Below are 18,292 nucleotides of genomic sequence, written 5' to 3'. Positions count from 1 at the left end.
CGTTCAGGAGCACCTCCCACTTTGTAGACGTCACACAGTGGGCGTGTCACGTGTTACGACTGCCGGTCTAGTTAAGGAAACATGACACGAGTACGGCAACTCGGATGTTTTTCATTTTATCTGGTTAGTTTCTAAATTAATGAGTTCAAGTATGTGAATGATCTTTATTTACTAAATGTTAAAACTGATCAGAATAGCTTTTTATATTTTGGATCCATTCTGAGTATTAGTAATGCTTAGTGTGACCGGTAGAAAATGTCCAACCTGGGCCACCAGAGTGGGGTAGCAGTCAGGTCCTCCTACCAATCAGCCAGAAATTGGTATAAGGTGTCACTATGCTTCCTTTCTGGATAGGAGTTCACTGCTTCACATGCTGCTGTAAGTTGTCTTCTGTTTTTTTTGGTTTATGTGCTTTGTATGTGTTTTTAGATGTATTTTTGTCATATGTTAGGTTTTGTTCAGGGACTTCCCTCATGCCCACACAGGTGGATTCCTGGAGAGGATTGTTCCACGGGAGGTAAAGGGACCATTCCTTTAGAGTACAGATTGGTTTATTTGGCAGAGGTATTTAACCTGTCTCCTTTTTATTTTAGACAGACTGCCACTGCTGTTTTGTTTTTGTTTTGTTGTTGTTTTTATAGTTTGGTTTCATTGTGGGTTTTAATTGTTTTATTTTATTCAATTTTATTGGTTACGCTTTTGTGCCCTTTTATAGTCCTTGATTTTATTCTAGGCTTGTATTTTTCCCCAAGACAACAAACAGTACTGTTGTAGCAGTCCTGCTAGCTTTTAACATGTTTTTAATCGTTCTTTCTATTGCATGAGTGTTGTGGGGCCGGTGCCAGGGAGCTGCTTTGGACGGTGGAGCCATCGGTGGTCGGGGTCCCTCACTTCAGCACCACACTCCCCTTAATTTGTGTGTACAGTGGTTTTTTACACAGCCTTCACGTTTTACACTTTACCCCTTGTCGTTTTGGTTGTTTGCTGTGTGAGTGTCGGGCACGGAGGTGGGTGAGCGCTCCGGCCTCGATTGGCTCCCTAATTATAGTCATCCCGGCCGTCCTGCAGTGCTCATGCAGACCTCATAAGTCTCTTGGTATTCTTGTTCTTTTTACTCTTTTAATAAAGTTTTTAGTCTTGGGGGAAGAACTTTGTCTCTGCCCATTATTGGACCGTCACTTGTCCAATGTTTTTTTTTTTTTTTTTAATATCTGTGGCCTGTTCACCAACTTAAAGTGTTCATGAAGATCCTCGGATCCTGGGTCATTTTGACCCAGTTTATCCTGCTCTCCATCTCCTTCCTAGCTTCTCAGAAGTTATTCTAAAGAACAACAGGTCCTTGTCTTTCTGTCTTCTTGCTGATCTGTTGACACCGTTCACCGCGCAGATAACCATGATAGTTTTGGAGTTAATCGCGTCTAGAGTTGCATTGTTTCTTATGGCTGCTAAGCTAGTTTGGGCGCCAGTGACGTACGACGCCCACATGACCACCGAACGCGGAAGCTGCTGCGGTGCAGATTTTACGCTTTTTTGACCAAATGGATGATGTTACACATATAAAATTTATTTTTTCTTCTATTTTTCATAATGATGAATAACATATATGTCACTTAAAATTAACTTTACTGTCCCTTAAAAAAAAAGACATACCTTGGGATTTTCAAATAAAATTTTTGAAATGTAGAAATGCTTTATTTTATTTAAAACTTAGAACTATAATTTAGTGTTGCATTCTTAACCTAAAGTTTTAAAATTATATTGTTAAAGTAATGTAGTCCTCTCAATTTTTTGTCTTATTTGTAAGTGCACACACACTCAAATATCCCCACATATATATTTGTCCAAACAGAAGGAAATGCACAAAACGGCAAAAAATTCTGAGTGAAACTCCGACTGAAAGACAGGAAAGGATTGCATCACAAAAGGAGAAGTACTACTTCGCCTGAGCCAATGAATGTGGGGTATACAAAAAGTATGGCCGTTTACACAGTGACTGCTTCAGTCAAAAAAGAAACTCATATTTGCGACGTACGTCCGTTTGCGAGCAGCAGGGGTGAAAACTTTTCTAAATGTTGTCGTACCATCGTCAAAAAAATGTGCAAAACTCAACTAAAACGGATGAAATCAAAGCTTAGCTTTGTTTATTAAGTTTCCTTACAGCCTTGTTCATGTACGCAGTCAACAACCAATCTATGGCCAAAACAACAAGAAAACATCAGACCGTCCAGTTCTGTTTCTGCTGCAGACTGTTGAGTTTATTAATGCTCCTCCGATGAAGATGAGCTGAATCCCTACTGTAATCTCATTCTGTACGGAAGATTCTGAAAAGTCTCTCCACCAGATTACAGACTCAGCGGAGGTCAGGATGGCGTTGACACCGTAATGGACGTCCTGCTGGTTTTGGTTCCTGGTGTCCAACGCTCGCAACAGGATGTTTCCAACTCTGGAAAGTTACATCATCAAAAACTTCAACTTTTATTGTTCTAATAAAATGTAGAAATCACTGTTCAAGTAGTAAAGTAATCTAGAAGGAATATGTGCGAGCATACATGACATCACCGTGTCTCACGTTGTGTTGCAGCAGAAGCTCGGCTAGCATCAAATGGCTCATTTTTAGCTGGAGTTCTCCACGTTAGTAGTATAGCGTTAGCTCCATAGAACAAGGTAGCTGTTTAATTCTTTTCATGTTTGGTATGAAGTCTGATATTGTTTTATTGTGGAATTTCCACGGGTTCCTGCTAGCAGTTATATATACTCTAAATATTATGTATTAAGGAAGAAACTATGCTAGATATGAATATTAAAATTTAAATTATTTCTCTATCACAGATTAACATACAAAATATGTTAACAGAGTCAATCAGACAGACTGGCTGAGTTTATTGATTTAGTATATTTATTACACCATACAGTGTGCACAAAAATAAAAAAACTCAAAAGCAAAAACACACTGAAACTACTACTGCTAAAATTACCAGGTCCCATATTAGCATGATGAATTATCTAATCAACTCCACAGATTGTATAAATGTAGTAAGCAGTACTGCTCTTATTCTGATAAAAATATTATATATTTTCACAAAAATAGACAACTCTGTAACATAGCGTATCAACGTACTATATTTAGTTAAAAAGTGTTAGGGTTGATTTGATGGGCATGGCGACAGATCCCTGAGGTGGATGATGTGGATGAGGTTCAGGGGTTTGCTCTTATTTGTTTTTTTTTAAAAAAGCCAAATGTAATTCAGATTTTGTGTTATGCTTGGAGGACGTGTGTATTTTTCTCAAACTGTTCTTTTGGCTCTTCCAGTGCCAAATGGATAGTAGTGTATAAATTCTAGTCTCATTAAATAACATCATTTGCATAAAGTGCTGGTCATTGTAAAAGTTAATTCACGGATAAATTAGACTATTTTTGCTTGTGTTGATGAAAAGGTTCATCCTGACCCAGTAGGGGTGACCGAGGTCATGTGCAGGGGCAGGACAGGACAATCAGCAGGATCAGCAGTCCCAGCATGAGACACAGAGGACTGTGGCTCAACGCCAAACCCAGCGACTTCCCTGCAGGAATACAGCGAAACCAAATCACATGCAGAGCAGTGCAGAAATAGGATTTCTGTGATACGTCAGTCATTGTGTAGACAGTATTTCATTACACTTTCTCTACTTCTCGACAGTGGTATTCCAATATTAGCGGTACAAAAGGTGAATCTCAAGAGAGCACATCAAAGCACGTGTCAAATGTGTGTTGCATATCATTAACTGCAGAATCTTCTCTTCATTTCCTTAGGCCTTTTCCCCTCAGGGTTCGCCACAGTGAATCAGCTGCCTCCATCTAACCCTGTCTTCTACATCCTCTTCCTGGGCTTGCACTAGGTCATGACCCGAGTGCATATTTAATGATCGGGAGCGTTCAGGTTACTTCGGCTATTTCCGTCGGCATGCGGAAATAGCGGGTGACAAAGTTTGAAGTTTTAGCCTTTTTTTCCGTAAAAATAAGAACGCCACTGTGGCTACACAGTCTAATAACCTTGTAACTAATCTGGAATTTACTTTGCCTATGGCGAAGTGGCGAATGGCTAGCGCAAGCCCAGTCTTCTCTCACACCAACTACCTTCATGTCCTCTTTCACTACATCCATAAACCTCCTCTTTGGTCTTCCTCTAGGCCTCCTGCCTGGCAGTTCAAAACTCAGGATCACTCTACCAATATATTCACTATCTCTCCTCTGGACATGTCCAAACCATCTCAGTCTGGCCTCTGACTTTAAAACCTCTAACATAGCTGACCCTCTGATGTACTCATTCCTGATCCTATCCTTCCTGGTCACTCCCAGAGAGAACCTCAGCATCTTCATCTCTGCTACCCCCAGCTCTGTCTCCTGTCTTTTCCTCAGTGACACTGTCTCTAGACCAAACAACATCGCTGGTCTCACCACAGTTTTGTACACCTTTTCTTTCATTTTAGCTGAAACTCTTCTATCACACATCACACCTGACACTTTCCTCCACCCGTTCCATCCCGCCTGTACACGCCTCTTCACCTCTTTTCCACACTCTCCATTGCTCTGGACTGTTGACCCTAAGTACTTAAAATCCTCCACCTTCTTGATCTCTTCTCCCTGTAACCTAACTCTTCCACTTCTCATTCACACACATGTACTCTGTCTTACTGCGGCTAACCTTCATTCCTCTCCTTTCCAGGACAAACCTCCACCTCTCTAGCTTCTCCTCCACCTGTTCCCTGCTCTCACTGCAGATCACAATGCCATCTGCAAACATCATAGTCCATGGAGATTCCTGTCTAACCTCCAACTAATAAAAAATAGTATACAGCAATCCCTCGCTTATTCGCAATTCAAGAGGCATGGTTTACTAACAGTCTGTTGTGTGCGTGTTGCCCTGAGTTGGCCTACGTGTGTATGTTCTGCATATGTTCCTGAGGGGGTGTGAGAGCGAGAGTGCGAGATTGTTGTCAGTTATTGTTTGTTCCTTGTTAAGGCTGGACGCAAAATAAAGCTGTTCAAGTAATATCTACTGTGTTATCCTTGCCCACCATACGAAACACTGGGGATGTTACAAATCTTAGAATGTGGGAAAAATTAATGCAGATATAAGATGGTTTAATATCGGTATGGGGAGGGTTCATAAACATTTAAATTATCGTAAATAATAAAATAAATACATGTTCCCTATATCGCAGAATTTTGTTTTTCGTGAGTGGTCCTGGAACGCATATACCGTGAGTAACGAGGGATTACTGTATAATGAAGATCAACCTCAGCTGGCTGTAACCAGCTGAGGTTGATCTTCAACCCAAAAAATTTAAATATACGAAAAAAAAAGTTCTTGAATTAAATTGTTTCAGTTCAAGGACTTTGAGGCATAATTTCTTCAAATTCATGGACCCAGCAGGGCAAACCTTGAGAATGAGATTAAGTTTCATTGCTGTTACAGAGAGAAATTTTATACCTCTGAAATCCACGGGCCTGTCCTCCCAGGGAGTCAGTACCATATCCAGAGCCCTCTTCTGAAGAGGCGACAGAACATCAAGCTGCTTCTTAGTTACTGCTGCCGCCTGCTCGTAGGAGAACATGCCAATCTGAGTCTGGTCAAAAACCGCCTAGAGAAAGAGCAGCAACCGATAGATGAGATGCAGTTAACCCAAAAAAGTGCAATCAGGTTTGGAAAGATGTGAAATGAAAATTGTCTGAATCAGCTTACTTTAAACTTGTCAGATGGTATCAGTGGGAAAGCCTCAGGTGCAAATCCTGCAATTTGTGCTTTCACTAGAGATGACATATCTATATCTGGGAGACCAGCTGTGAAATGTGATTAACAATTAATAATATACTTACATGGTGTCAAGAAACATGTAATATGAGCATAGTTACGAAAAGCACCTTTAAGGCACTTTTAAAACTGACTTTTCCCCCAGGATAACATAAATATTGCAACAATTTGCAAAGAATTTAGCTATGAAATGACTAATAAATTGTCAAAGTAAATATATGTGGTGCAGAACACCTGCCAGAACTCCAATCTCAATGAAGACATCTGTTCCCCATGAACTAGTCAGTCCAAAAGTGAGAGGATGGGTCAGAAGCCTGACAAGGACCTCCAGCTGCTTCTCCGAGCAGGTCAGATGGAGCTGACCCAGCCAGAGCACCGCCTTACTGCAGGGACAGAGAGGAAGCATCGGCAAGCATGGCCATTCAAGTGTGAAACATCTCAGGTCAAATGGCTTTTTCTCACCTGAACTCAACAGCGTTGAACAAATTCATCTCCTCAACATCAGCTCCACACACGATGTTCCCCATCGCCACCAGTATGCTGGAGTCCAACTGGCTTGGGCTCTGTTTGGTGGAGTTTAACACGGCGCTGAAAAGCGCTTCCAACTGCGATGAAAAGGCAGAGCGAAGATCCACTTGACTAAAACTGGTGCAGTGTAATATGTTAACTGGTGAAGCTAAAGACAGTACCTGACTCTTGCTCCATTCACTGACGGCACCCATTGCAGCGATACTCCTTCGCTTAGTCAGGCGGAGGCTCCTCAGCTCCTCCGCTGACATCGCCAGTGCTATTCCTCCTAGCTGAGCAATAACAGACTGGGAAAAGGAGGAGACTGTGCCGTATATCTTCACAATTGCAGGTTATTCCAGTGCGACCCCGAAAAAAAATAGAGCAGACACACGACAGTCTTGAATGAAACACGATAGAGGCTGCAAAATGGACGGAATTATACGACAAAACGGCTCAGACCTCTTTGACTTTCTGGAGCACCATGATGCGTTGGTAGGACGCGAGGTACAGGTCATGACCTATCAGCTCCATGCAGTTAGAGAAGGCTGATGGAGACATGCTAGTTAAACTGGCGGAGGTCCAGGCAGAGGGAAGTGTCGTATGCAGAATCTCACAGGTAGGAACCATAGGTGTCGCTAACAGGGAGTGGATACAAACATCTCATCAGAATGTTCTTCAAAAAGGATCTTTAAACATTGCAGAATACAAGGAATTACAAGACTTTTGCTTCTAACTTCATGAATAATGTGTTCTAGCACACATCAGAGGAGATGCAAGTGGGCTAAGCTAAGCTGACTGACTATAGGTTCACATGTTGAGAGAACTATTTCTTCAGAGAGTACCAGCAGCGCTATTTCAGAAACAAACTTGTGCTCACGTGACAAAGGATTTATCTTGAGGAAGCCCAAGAAGAACTGAAGGACAAACTGCTGCCTCTCAAAAAGTGTCCTCCTCTCGCCTTCGTCTAAGCAGCGGATTCCCATATCCCCAAGTTCCCACTGCTGCTGGCTCATGAACAGCTTCTCTATACGTCCCACCGTCATCAACGCCTGTGGGAAAACAGACAGCGGCTTAAATATGCACTGGCAGAGGTGTTGTAGTTTACGGGAAAACAGGAACTTGACCCTTTGGTCCTGACACCTCCAGGAGATCTGACACCAGCGAGATTTATTGACAGTCTATGTAGACCTGAGATCAAATAACAATCCCAGTGCCTCCCTATGGATATCTGAACATCAACTCAAGCCAAGCAATTAAGTGGTCATAAAATAAAAATTCAGCGCTGAACTCACCATGGGAATCTCCTGCAGTTTGTCAACAGGTAGGAAGAAGAGCAACCGGTCCACCTGGCTCAGTGTGGTTTGGTTCCAGCTGTTGACTGGGCTACAAAGAAACGTAAGAAATATCGTACTTTACTGCCCCCAGTAGTAAAAACATTCAGCTTGAGGTAAAAACTTTACCCGAAGACGACAGGTTCCTGGAGGATGTGAGCCACAAGGAGGATCTTGTTGCTGCAATAACAGAGGCCGCGGAGGAAATTCAGATTGTTGACGAAGAATCTTCGATCCACCTGAATGAAAACCTCGTCCACCACATATGACGCCAAGAATCCCAGAGAAAGAAACTCCTCTTCTGTGAACTGCCCCGTGTACATGCCCTGAAGGGAAGAGGGCAAAAAACAACAATTACAAAACAAACGAGATCGTTTGTTGTGTGATTGTTAAATCGTGGTTCCCCAGCTTCGTCATCGTCCATCTTTAATTTTCCACATGTTCGTTGCAGCTTGACTGACCTTCCTCTGCACAATTTTGTCCACTAGCAGCTTCTGTTTTGTTCTGGGCTGCCAGAAAAAGAACTTTGGGTTTTCAATGATCATCATCCTGAAGGTGTCCATCACGTCCACAGGAAACTTCTTAATGGTGCTCACCCTGCCAGCAAACCACACAAAGGCACATGAAGACACAAGTGTTTCACTTCATTAGTTCTTTCCTCCCTTCCTTCCTTCTTTCCACCGTCCCTCCCTCCCTCCCTCCCTCCCTCCCTCCCTCCCTTCCTTCCTTCCTTCCTTCCTTCCTTCCTTCCTTCCTTCCTTCCTTCCTTCCTTCCTTCCTTCCTTCCAATTGATTGAACTTAAGAGAAGACAGAACGACCAAGGGCGGCTTCCGACTTACGGCATGGACAGGGCAATCTCAGCTCCGACGTCTTCAAGCAGTTCATAGAAATCCAGCTGATACAGCTCCTCGATCACACACTTTTTCTGTCCAGAAGTAAAAGAAGCACCTGAGATAAGTCATGTCTCACACAGATGATAAATAACAGACTGGCATCATTTAAAACAGGCTTGTTTACCAGTGAGGTGTGAAGAGGACCAGGCTGCTCCCGGAGGAACTGGAGGATCCTTCTTACAGATGAAGGTGCGGAATCATCTCGAAAAAGTCTCTGTAGGACTTTGCAGCTCACACCTTGACCCACAGTTCCCAGGTTGCTGATTGCACAAAGAGGTGAGTGTGAATACACATGTATAGTTGTTGAATATACTGTACTGTAAAGGTGCAAAACACACAGAGAGGCAACAAAGAAAAACATAGCTAAGAACTTACAGAAAATCTAGCGTGCTTAAATTTGGATTAGCGTCAAGCACCTCTTTGAAAATCGCTATAGCCTGAGGAAGGAAATTGAAAAGTTGGTTACATGGAGATTGATGGAGAGGTTGTGATCACATCATCGCTTTTATTTTTCCACTTAATTATTCAACAGCTAATCAATAAATGGTCACACATACCATCTCATGATGAGCATGGGAAGCAAATCAACACCATAACACAAATGACACAAAGCACGCCACGGACTTCAGTGTCCGACATGGTTTCTAGGGTATCTATAAAGTCCATTTTACTTAAATAGGTACCAGGTGGTTGGGTGCAGGGTGGACTGTGAATCACCTGCTGTGTGTTCCAGGGAAGGGTGGACGGAGTATCGAAGCTGTTCACAAGCAGACGAGTCCTGGGAAGGACGCTAAGCAAAGGCGTGCAGTAGAGCAAAGGCTCCACCTTGACCAACCAGCCGACCACTTCTTTGAAGCCCTGCTCAGAACACAGTGAAATGTATTGATGTCAAAGAAAGTAAAATTACAATCAAATGTGACAATAGCCAAGAGAAAGTCAGGAAAAACCTGTTAGATTTCACCATTGTCCTGATATTGAGTGCTAACCAAACCCCTCCATCCTATCACAATTTTATTTCAATACGTCAAAACTGAATTCTCCTTTAGATCAAATGCGACAAGATTCAATTCAAGATTCTCAGAGTCAACATCAGTTTGTGTGTCTGTGTTAAGTGTGTGTTGTACCCAGAGTTTAGTCGCCACAGCATTAGCTTGCGGCGGACTGAGTCCCGGTGTGTGTTGGGCCATGGCAGGTAATGATGGCAGCAGCTTGTCAGAGGTCAGAGCCAACAAGTCTTCAGTCTTCACTCCCACGACCAGCTGACCAAGCTCCTGCAGCTGGCCTGGAGTGGTCAGCTGGGCAACAGGTCAGAAAGGCATGAGAAAGGATAGACAGTACCTCTACAGTAAATTCACATTGCAACGACTTCACAAAATAACTTACCTTTTCAACTGAAAGGATCTTTTCTACAATCGTAAAAGCCTGAAAAAAAGAAATTGACAGTCGCATTAAAAATCCTACTTTGCCACTACTTTTTGAACCTGGAAAACTATCCAGAAAAGAATCTTCTGGAAAATTTAAACGACAGAGCATCATTGACAGACAACAGCTGTGAGGCTGAGGAAAAAGGAAAAGCCCTCAAGTTCATACGATAGCTTAGGATGAAGTAACACTAGGGTATTTGGGCCATCTCACTTCATAGTTTGTCATCTGTTCCTCAGACCTTCAAGACCCTCCAGCTGCCATGAAAACCATCCATGCACAACAAATACATGCTTGTGCAGTGAAAGGTAGTGACTAAACCCTCACTAATTGACAGACGGCCATTATTTTACACAAAAGGTTGGTTCTGTTGTCGTACTTTAAGATTCTGCATTAAAGATTATTTATGTCTACCTGTGCAGGGCTGAACGTAACGGATAGTAGAGCGGGGAGGATGTCGAACAGCTGCGATGGCGTGAGATCTTGTAGAAACAGTACCCCCAGTGAAGGCAGGAGGGGAGCGAGTTCTGACAGTCGACCAGGAGGCAGCAAGGAAGGCACCTCGAATTCTGTGCTGTCAAGAAACAAACTGGAGATCTGGACACAAGACAGAAAGTTTACACATTATAGCAACTGTGAAATGAAATAAATATAAAGCATGCATCTGTTCTTACCAGATGGCTGGGCAGACTGAGTTTGTCACGTGTGCAGTTCATGACGATGTCCTGAATGACACCGAAGACCTCGGTGCCTTTGTACATGAGGAGATCCTCAGGGTCGGCCAGGCATGAAAGATTACCCAGCCTAATATTACAAACAGTGTTTTACGAACACATAACAGCAAAAACCTGAAACAAGTGAGAGCCTTCCGGCCACAAAAGTCCTTAACTATTTCACTGTTATCACTGGTATCACTGCAAACCTGGTGAACTGCTGGGCTGTCAGGTTTCTGTAGGTACCGATGATGCTGTGAGCAATGAACTCCTGCTTTAGAGATGCGAGGATGTTTCTCTGCAGCACATCCAGTCCATCCAACAGCTGGCAAAAAAACGTGATGGAAGAAATACATCATTGGTAATTTGAGAAGTTGAGTATGAATTTCTTTAACTGATACATGTAAAGCACAAATGAAATAATTAGAGGAATAGTTGGACATTTTCTACATTTTGAATAACAATGACACACTTGTTAGTGATAGGTGAGTCATGTTTTCGAAAGCAATATAATATATTAACACAAATGTCAATCCTGAGGAAGATGAGAAGGAAAGAGACAGAGAAAAGTGAAAAAAAGATGCAAGGTGAAAGTCTTATGAATAATTCAGCAGGAACGCTGCTTTTTAGCCCATTTACTCCCCTGAACTTGCTGATTGATTGTTCAACATGTTTCATTCCTTCTGTCGTATAGTATACAAGACTACAAGCGCAGATAGTTAGCATAACTTAGCACAAAGACAGGAAACGTGGTAAAAAAAAACCCTCTGCTATGGTAGCACCCCATTAATCACTGGTCTATGAACATTAACTACAAGCCACTGACACTCATGGTGGCGACAGAGAAAGATAAGGTCTTCTGTTGCTTTCGACTAGTACGTGAGAAGGAGCTCTTCAGTTCTCCCGATGCTTATCGGAGCAACAGAGTCCTGGGCGTTCGGGTTTCACTGCTAGGTGTCAGAGCTCACAGGGTTGTTACCTGAGCAGGTGAGAGGTGTTGGAAGTTGTAGAAGGGTAGGTATGCAATCAGGTTTCCAGTGTCCCTGATGATTGACTGTTGACCGCTGACAATGGCCGAGGCTGGCATAACTTGACTGAACCACAAACCAAAAGCCCAGCGCTGGTCCAGACTCATGTTCAACAAGTTACTGTTGATGGTCTCCCTCCTGGAGAAGTTTTTCAAAAATTTAATTGAAGTTGAACTTTTCCACTGGAACTGCTACTTTATATTGGTTGAAAAGAATATCTGTTAAATACTGATTGTGATCATCTCTAAGAAACAACACAGTATTGATGCTATAGATGCCCTGTCTGGACTGAAATCATTTAAGTGAACTAGTTTCCGTTACTTTCAATGCATAATTAATGTTCCTGGCACTTAAGGTTGCCAAGACACATGGCTTGTTGCAGAAGTCGGACACCAGCGCTCAGGAGGTGAGATAAACTAAATCTCAAAGTATTTATCTTTCGTGCATCTAAATCACAAAACATCTCTTTCGCAGCTAAACAAACTATTTTTCATTCATTACGACTGACCGCTCAACAGCGTCACTCACACGTTGATGTTGTTCTGCACAGAGGGTAAAGCTGAGATGTCACTCGTTGTGGCGGCTGTCAGCATGGGAGCCATCTCTGTTAGCAGATTAGGATCTTTTAGCACGTGGGTCTGGAGCACCACTGACACCATGGTGGACAAGTACATGGCGGACAACTGGCAAACACAAGCAAATTCCAGCAGGAATTGATTTGATGCTGCCTATAATGGGAATTGTAATAAACAGACCTAACCCACACGTAACAACCTGAATTAAGCTTTACCCTAACCTTCAGTTGATCGTGGTTTCTGCTGTAGTACTGCAGTATCAGTCTGACAGTGGGGACGTGATTGGAGCTGAGCACTGACCTCAGACTGCTCAGGGGTATACTGAAATACTCCTTGGTTTTACAAACAAACAAACAAACAAAAACATATTCAAAGTTGTTAAAATGAATTCTGTACGTCACAGATGGATAAATGTCACTTTTCATAAAAGTTTAGTCATAGTATAATGTAAGAGGAAGTGATCATGGTAGAATAGTACGATGCTAGCAAGTGTGACGAAGGAACAACGTTAATGGAAGGAGTGTGTTTCTATTAAAAATGTATACAAAAAAAGTTTTTTTCTAATAAACGGGGGACATCTGAGTCCTTGGACACAAATTTTCAAGTTAGCTAACACTACTGTATTCATTTAGTTACCACTGGGATAGTCCACAGGACAAGCAAACAGATTGTTATACTGGTTACACTAGTTACAGCAAAATCAACGTGAGTCATCAGTTCAGTTCTGGTATAAAATCACCTTTATGATAGACAGTTCATCGTTGGTCATGTTGCTTCCTGTTTGCATCAGACTGGTTAAGGCACTCTGCAAACGGGAAACACACACATACACATACACATGGTTTTAACTCTCTTTACAAAGGGATTAGTGTTGTCATATAATTTGGCCAAATCTGTTCTGGCACATTAGCGTAATTGTGAAATCAAGAATGAGCCAGGAGAGATTACACTCAGCAAGACATTCATTGTGTCTTCCGCTGAAAGAGTGCAACCTTACACCACCTGTAGGCTGGCTGTACACTGGAAGTCCGCTGTTATTCACTGTCATTTATTTTGTGTAGCTTCTTATCCTGTATAGGGTTGGGGGGGGGGGGCTATCTCAATTGACCTTGTGCGAGAGGGGTGATCTAAAGAAGTCACCAATTCAACAGAGGGCCACAAAGAAAGACAAACGACCTATCACACTCGCATTCACACCTACAGTCTGTTTACAGTCACCAGTTCACCCATATAAGATGATTTTGGAGGTAGGAGGAAGCCAGAGAAGAACCAATGGACACACGGGGAGAACATCCACATGGGAAACTCCCCAGTGGATTTGAACCCAAGACCTTGATACAGATGAATAATTACCTACCTACCACCTCTATCAAACATCAGTTTTCACATCACTACTGCACCATCCATCTTCTTACCCCAAAGCATTGCAGTAAGACCCTCTTCTTGGCAAAGTTGTTTTCCCCCTGGAGATAGCGAACGACAGACGCCAGCACTCTTAGTCTTATGCTGTTGGTAACATACAGCGAGGTGTTCTCTACCTCCTCCAGAGCCAGCAGGATCACCACAGTGGTACTGAAGACTTGCTCTATTACTGTGGCCACTGGATAAGTTAGCAGATTCTCCACCCTGGATCCCAGACTCTCCACCCAGCACCGGATCACCATCTGTAAGGCTATATTCTGACTGGCCCCAGACTGGCATGCTGGGGTGAGATCCTCTGAACAGGTCCAATTGAACTGCCTCACCAGGTTTCTAGCCGGGCAAACATTAGGCTCTGTAGTGGTGCCATTGTTGTTGTTGGTGGTGTTGTTGGTGGTGGTAGTGGCGGTGGGGGTGGTAGTAGTAGTATAGTTGGTGTAGGTGTCACACATGCTGACCACCCACTCACTAGATGGTTCCTGGGACAGCACCAGGAGGTGATTGGTGCTAGGACAGATAGAGGACACAAAAGTGGCCTGGTCATGTTCCCAGCAGAGAGTCAGGAGTGCTGGGTCTGGAGGAGATATGATCCAGGTGGAGTATTGGCACTGCTCCGATGGGTTGAACCAGACCAGGCCTCCTCCTTGACCCCCACCTCCACCAGGAGATACCCCCGTACCCGACTGATTGGCGCAGTGATGCATCAACCACGTGTTGTCCTGGTTGGCCAACAGGTTCTCGAGGATTGTACGATTTGCACAGACCTTGGTGGTGAAGTTAAGAGGGTCAATCTCAGCACAGAGTGCTAGTTCAGTCATGTCCACGATGATTGGACGGGTCCAGTCAGAGTACCTGCACATCTAAAGATAATCACAAAGCCAATATCAGAATGCAAATTCTGTAAGGTAACAATTTCATTCAAAATGTGTATTTTTGTCTTTAAAATAGGATTTGAACTAATGTTCATCTTTCTTTTTTGGTGCTTACAGGTTGATTAGACTATAGATACACAGATCTGTGTAATACCTACCTGTGGCACTACTGTTATTTCTTCTATTTTCTCGGTGCAAACTGTTGACAGCCACTTGTTCTGAGGGTCTTCCAGGAGTTTGTTCAAGACAGATGCTTTGCAGCAAACATTTTTCTGAAAAGCCAGCTGATCGTGCTGCCAGCAGAGGCCAACCACCGTCACGTCCACATTCCCTTCTTCCCACTTGATGTAGTCACACCAGCCGGCAATGTTGAACACCGGTGTTGGCTCAGTGAATAGGGGGCTAAGGGAAGTGTTGCAGTGATCTTCAAGCCAGGCATTTCCCTGGATAAGCAGCAGGCTGTTTAGAAAAGTTCTGTTAGCGCAAACCTGTTGATTAAAACCGCCGTAATCAAGGCGGATACACTCAGACAAAACATCAATGGTAATTTGCGTCAGGTCATGCCACTCTGAGTAACGGCAAGGAGATAAGAGTATTGGGTCCATGTTAGAGCCTGGTGGTTGCAAGGGGATGTCTGTGCAGTTAGGCATGAACTGCAGGTTTTCTGGGATGGAGAATAAGAGCACAAAGAATGCAGTGTGTTCACAAATCAGTCTGTCCAGTTTTGGGCCATCCAGCTTAAGACAAAACTCCAATAAGGCTGGACCAACGGGTTCTGAATGCTCCAGGAGCCACTGATCATAAACACAGAACTGGCTCAACATGTAGTCATGGTCTGCAGGGGAGTCAACACAGTATCCATACAGCCAGAGGTTCTTCTCATCTGAAAGCAGCGACTTCATCAGCAAAGCATCGTTACACACCCGCTTTACAAACTCCTCCCTTTCATTGTCGCTGCATACTGTCACATGGCCTGCATCCACCGGCGTGCTTTCTAACCAGCTGTCATAATCGCAAACGAGCTGTTGGAGATTGGGGGCTTCCCTGATTGCCCGATGAGGTGCAGATGAAGAATGAGAGAGAGAAGGCATCTCAGAAAAAGGAGGGATGGCCATGTCAAGGTAACATTCAGGTGACTGGACAGGGATAACAGACAACAGTGCTTGAATAACATGACACATATTGCTCCACACCATCTCCAGCTGGTCAGAGTTGAGGGACTTTAAAGCCTCGCACAAAGTAAGTACAGAAGTGGAGTATCCTTCGCTTGACCCCACAAGGATGGCAGCACACATGGTGTCATTAAACCTAGCCAGATTGCGTCGATCACACTTTAGCAGGACATCGTGGTTGTTCAAGCCGTCATCCCGGGCGCTCCGCTGGAGAGAGTCGTCAAGAGGATTCTGGCACCCCATTCCAGGGTTGGTGCACGGAGACCGTTCTGTAGCGAGCAAGCTGTCCAGGAGGATGTTAGTGATGGAGTTACCAAAGGACCAGCTGACATTGTTGTTCAGGCCCCTATACAAAACAAATGCTTGATGATTATTAGTTGAAGGAGCACAGAATACATGTACTCCTCAATGTACACCTGCATCTAAAAAATTAGAATATCACATTGGAAATGTTTATTTTTTTCTAGTTATTTCAGAAATTAAAATTGTAAATTCTAGACTCATATGTCAAGCATATTTACATGTCTACATGAAATACTTTAATATTTTAAAGTGTCAAATTAAGGGTGTTTGTATTTGACGGGAATATTTCTATTTTCCTGACATCTTACCACATGATGAGCTGCTTGAGATCTCCTGGAGAGAAAAAAAAAAGGGAAATTCAATTAAATATGCAGCACAGTTTAAAAAAAATTGTTTTCTTACTGATGCAATTTTTTTTACCTTGCTCACAAGTCTCTTTTTCATCTAAAGAAGGTATTCTGATTCCAAACTGTAAAGCTATTTTGAGATAGTCCAATGGTACTTGGAGTAACGCTGCCATGAACTTCGACACATACGTCACAGCTGCTTCCACAAAATCTCCTAAAGTGTTCATTACAGTGGCGGAAAGAGGGAGACTTGAGAGGGCGTCCATCACCGAATGCTGGAAACCATTCGGCGATGCTGTCGATGAGTCCCCCATCCTGAAGTAGGCCCTCAGGAAGCTGCTGGACTCCCCATCGTTGTTGGGTGGAGTGCATGTTTTAGATCGCAAGGAAGAAACGAAGGTCAGCAGTGGCTTCACCAACTCCAGAGATACAGTCTTTGTCAGTTCGGCCTCCAGTCCACAGTCCTGTCTCCCAGAGAGGATACAAACCAAAATCCTGGGGAGGTCCTGCATGTAGGATTCTCTCATCAGAACTTCAAAGATCGTGGACAGGTTACTCAGAGTCTCGTAATATGAATGTATATCAAAACCCTGTCCGGTGAACGAGGTGTCAAAGCTGCGTGCGTCTTCAGTTTCACCAGACATTGCGTGGATTCGATAAATGACCTCCTGGATGCCTCTTTCTAACTTTGTGGCATCATCTTGAGTCCGGTCGTCACTCCTGTGCATGAATACGAGCCCTATGGGAGGATGTGAACCAAATTATTAAGAACTGAACCTCGCTTATCGATTACTGATCACATGATGCATCACTGAGGAAACATTTTGCCACCATTTGGTAAGAACGGCTCCATGTCTGTTTCACTACCCCAGTTCTAACTAGCTCCTGTCTTTGGTGGTGTAAACATTTAGATCATCAGGATTATATTGAGCCGGGTACTCGTTTCCGGTATGGAAACATTAATATTGAGTATCCGGTATGGATAAAGCATTTTTGATGAGTACGAGCATGATACACGTAAAACTTGTCAAAAAATGTGCAGAAGGAAAATCCTCATAACCAGCGGTTTCCAACCTTTTTTGCGCCACGGACCGGTTTAATCTAAGACAATATTTTACAGACCGCTCCTCATTTGCTCAATAATCGTTATGACGCCAGGACAGCTGCAGTCTAATAACAAATCATCTGTAGTGGTTTTATGTAAAATGTAGACATCAACAGACAATAAACAACCTTTTTTTCATAAACTGATAATCAACATCTCTGTAAACAAAATAATTGTAAGAAATCTTCTTTTCCTTTTGGCTTTTCCCTTCAGGGTTCGCCACGGCGAATCAAACACTGGATTCAGGGACTGCACTGATGAAGTTTATTTTTAAATGTAGCGACTTACAATCTGCATTCAACGTAGGAGAAATTCTGATCATTTCCAATAAAAGGTCAATCAATATTAATTACAATAATGAGAATTAGTGGTCGGAGACCGCTGATCTTGGGGTAACAGGAGACTATGACACCTGATGTGGAGCGGCAGCTGCTCAGTGGTACAGTGGGCGGTAGAGCGGGTCCTCCAGTGTTCTAAGATCGATGGTTTGATTCCCGCTCCCGCACAAAAACACCCGGAGTGTGAGCTGACAGTCGGAGGTGTCACCTCACTTCCGGAGCAGTGCCGAAGAACCCTTAAGCAAGGCGCTGTCCCCCCACAAGTTGCTAATTTGGGGTGCTCCACAAAGGGCCGCCCACCTCTACCTCATGTTGCATGCTTTCAAGGACCCTTTGTGTGTTTGTGTGTATTACAGGGGCCTATACACACTAAAACACACACACACACACACACACATATATATATATATATATATATATGTGTGTGTGTGTGTGTGTGTGTGTGTGTGTGTGTGTGTGTGTGTGTCAACA

General features: G+C 43.3%; 1 protein-coding gene across 1 annotated transcript; it reads right to left on the bottom strand.

The window, feature by feature from the left end:
* Positions 1 to 3,466: 3,466 nt before the first annotated feature.
* strc1 (stereocilin 1) lies at positions 3,467 to 17,022 on the bottom strand. Its single transcript, XM_068309874.1, has 29 exons — positions 16,452 to 17,022; positions 16,340 to 16,364; positions 14,715 to 16,074; positions 13,681 to 14,544; positions 13,005 to 13,070; positions 12,487 to 12,597; positions 12,219 to 12,373; positions 11,642 to 11,828; positions 10,872 to 10,987; positions 10,624 to 10,753; positions 10,364 to 10,546; positions 9,911 to 9,949; positions 9,652 to 9,822; positions 9,245 to 9,385; positions 8,903 to 8,964; positions 8,652 to 8,787; positions 8,474 to 8,559; positions 8,095 to 8,230; positions 7,763 to 7,959; positions 7,595 to 7,685; positions 7,180 to 7,351; positions 6,762 to 6,937; positions 6,482 to 6,637; positions 6,255 to 6,397; positions 6,027 to 6,175; positions 5,724 to 5,821; positions 5,472 to 5,622; positions 5,295 to 5,297; positions 3,467 to 3,561 (listed from the first exon to the last, which is right to left on the bottom strand). The coding sequence occupies exons 1-29, from the start codon at positions 17,020 to 17,022 to the stop codon at positions 3,467 to 3,469; spliced, it is 5,970 nt and encodes a 1,989-aa protein (XP_068165975.1).
* Between the last annotated feature and the right edge of the window lie 1,270 nt (positions 17,023 to 18,292).

Source organism: Antennarius striatus, chromosome 1 (assembly GCF_040054535.1).
Source record: "Antennarius striatus isolate MH-2024 chromosome 1, ASM4005453v1, whole genome shotgun sequence".
NCBI lineage: Eukaryota > Metazoa > Chordata > Actinopteri > Lophiiformes > Antennariidae > Antennarius > Antennarius striatus.
This window is presented reverse-complemented; position numbering and strand designations above follow the sequence as displayed.